Source organism: Gadus morhua, chromosome 8 (assembly GCF_902167405.1).
Source record: "Gadus morhua chromosome 8, gadMor3.0, whole genome shotgun sequence".
Taxonomy (NCBI): domain Eukaryota; kingdom Metazoa; phylum Chordata; class Actinopteri; order Gadiformes; family Gadidae; genus Gadus; species Gadus morhua.
The window spans coordinates 18,291,375-18,293,874 of NC_044055.1; the positions used below are offsets into that span (position 1 = coordinate 18,291,375).

At 45.9% G+C, this 2,500-nt stretch overlaps 1 protein-coding gene across 1 annotated transcript in view; it reads left to right on the top strand.

Moving 5' to 3' along the window:
- The window catches only part of ephb1 (EPH receptor B1), a gene marked incomplete in the record, with an annotated part of 148,796 nt that overhangs the window by 109,543 nt on the left and 36,753 nt on the right, over window positions 1-2,500 (top strand). Inside the window, 1 exon segment of the mRNA XM_030363445.1 lies at window positions 2,465-2,500. This exon segment is cut by the window's right edge and continues 127 nt beyond it. Coding sequence (XP_030219305.1) covers window positions 2,465-2,500 — 36 coding nt within the window.

The window sequence follows — 2,500 nt, forward strand, 5'->3', positions numbered from 1 at the left end:
GCGTGTTTGCCCACATATGTGTGTGGTTGTGCATGTGTGTGTGTGTGTGTGTGTGTGTGTGTGTGTGTGTGTGTGTGTGTGTGTGTGTGTGTGTGTATGTGTGAGAAAGGCTGTGTGTTCATCTGTGTGTGTGTGTGTGTGTGTGTGTGTGTGTGTGTGTGTGTGTGTGTGTGTGTGTGTGTGTGTGTGTGTGTGTGTGTGTGTGTGTGTGTGTGTGTGTGTGTGTGTGTGTGTGTTCTATTTTCAGCCTTCACTCTCAGACTTTTTATTCACCATCGTGCTTTTCATAAAGCAAAGGGAAAATGCTTGCATTGGAATTCCTCAGCAAAATGACCACAAGAGTTTCTAGCTGTCATAATTACACTATTTTCAGCATATACAATTGAATGTCCTCCACCGTGCAGCAATGACGGTTAGCTCAGTCACTGGAGCACCAGTGAATGGAAAGCATGCTGCCAATTCAAGCCCATCTGAAGAGATGAACACGGCACTATTTACATTACAATGCAGAGCTATCGCTTCTTTTAATTCAGAGGAAAATCATAGTCTTTAAAGGCCACACTGCAGTGTTTGGTTGTTGAGGTACGAGTGGGAGGTGTGTGTGTGTGTGCACACGCATTTACGTGTGTATGTGTATTTTGGTTTGTGCTCAGGTTTATGTTGACCGCTAAGGCACCATTCTATTTGTCTGTTTCCTCAGTAAATATTGTGTGGTTTTTATATATTTATATAAAATACCCATAAGAAATTAATGAAATCAGACACAGAGGTTGCACTTCCAACCTTAACTTTTGTGTGTGTGTGTGTGTGTGTGTGTGTGTGTGTGTGTGTGTGTGTGTGTGTGTGTGTGTGTGTGTGCATGTGTGTGCTATGAGCAGATCTCATAGCAATGTTTACGTCATCTTCTCAATGATAGAGCAAGCGGAATGATTCAATTACACCAAGCCGATTGGATAATGATCGCTCCCCTTCCCCCCCCTCTCTCCTCCTCCTCCTCCTCTTCCTACCCACTGCTCCCCCCGCCCCCCCCCCTTGTTCCTATCGTTTCCATCGCTCTACCCAGATAATATACCTGCCTCATGATGTGGAACATGTGAGAATCCCCGGCTCAATGTTTAGGACTGTTTACTGAATCCTTGAAGAGACTCCCTGTCTATGTGCAACAGTTCACCTCCCACGTACACCCTTCACCCACTTACGACACAGATGCACACTCTCAGCACAAAACGCGCACACAGACACACGCACACACACACACACACACAACCACACACAGGGGTCTGCACCTTTGTGTGGATGGAGGCACACGAAGCAGACCGGCTTCCTGCAGTAGTGGGCGGATAGTGTAGGTGCAGCCCTATTTTGTGGCTGTCATATTGGCTCTGGGTTATGGGAAGGTGACAGGCCTATGCAATTACCCCCCCTCCCTCCCTGCAGATATGCCTCCAACTGTCCTCACGCAATACCCAGAGAAAGAGATAGAGAGTGAGAGACACATACAGATAGGGCGAGAGATGGACAGACTGACAGATGCAGAGAGACATAGAGGGGCCCATACAGGTGATAGTCACAGCGGGAATATGTACACATACCTGGACACGTTTTCCCATCCTTCCATGGACGCTTATTCATGCTTAAAAAATACACTCGCTCACCTGAATCTATTATTCATGCATTATTATCGTCTATTACTATCGCACGTGGATCGTACTATTTTCAGCCTTCACTCTCAGACTTTTTATTCACCATCGTGCTTTTCATAAAGCAAAGGGAAAATGTTTGCATTGGAATTCCTCAGCAAAATGACCACAAGAGTTTCTAGCTGTCATAATTACACTATTTTCAGCATATGCAATTGGCTGTCCTCCACCGTGCAGCAGTGACGGTTAGCTCAGTCACTGGAGCACCAGTGAATGGAAAGCATGCTGCCAATTCAAGCCCATCTGAAGAGATGAACACGGCACTATTTACATTACAATGCAGAGCTATCGCTTCTTTTAATTCAGAGGAAAATCATAGTCTTTAAAGGCCACACTGCGGTGTTTGGTTGTTGAGGTACGAGTGGGAGGTGTGTGTGTGTGCACACGCATTTACGTGTGTATGTGCATTTTGGTTTGTGCTCAGGTTTATGTTTACCGCTAAGGCACCATTCTATTTGTCTGTTTCCTCAGTAAATATTGTGCGGTTTTTATATATTTATATAAAATACCCATAAGAAATTAATGAAATCAGACACAGAGGTTGCACTTCCAACCTTAACTATTGTGTGTGTGTGTGTGTGTGTGTGTGTGTGTGTGTGTGTGTGTGTGTGTGTGTGTGTGTGTGTGTGTGTGTGTGTGTGTGTGTGTGTGTGTGTGTGCGCGTGCGTGTTTATCTGTGTGTGGGTGTCCACATGGTGGTCTTCCCTGATGGGGCAGTAGTCTTGTGTTCTCACCGAGGTCTCTGTGTGCGTGTCTCTCTGCAGGACCACGCCGAGATCAACTCCACTGTACAGCGCAGC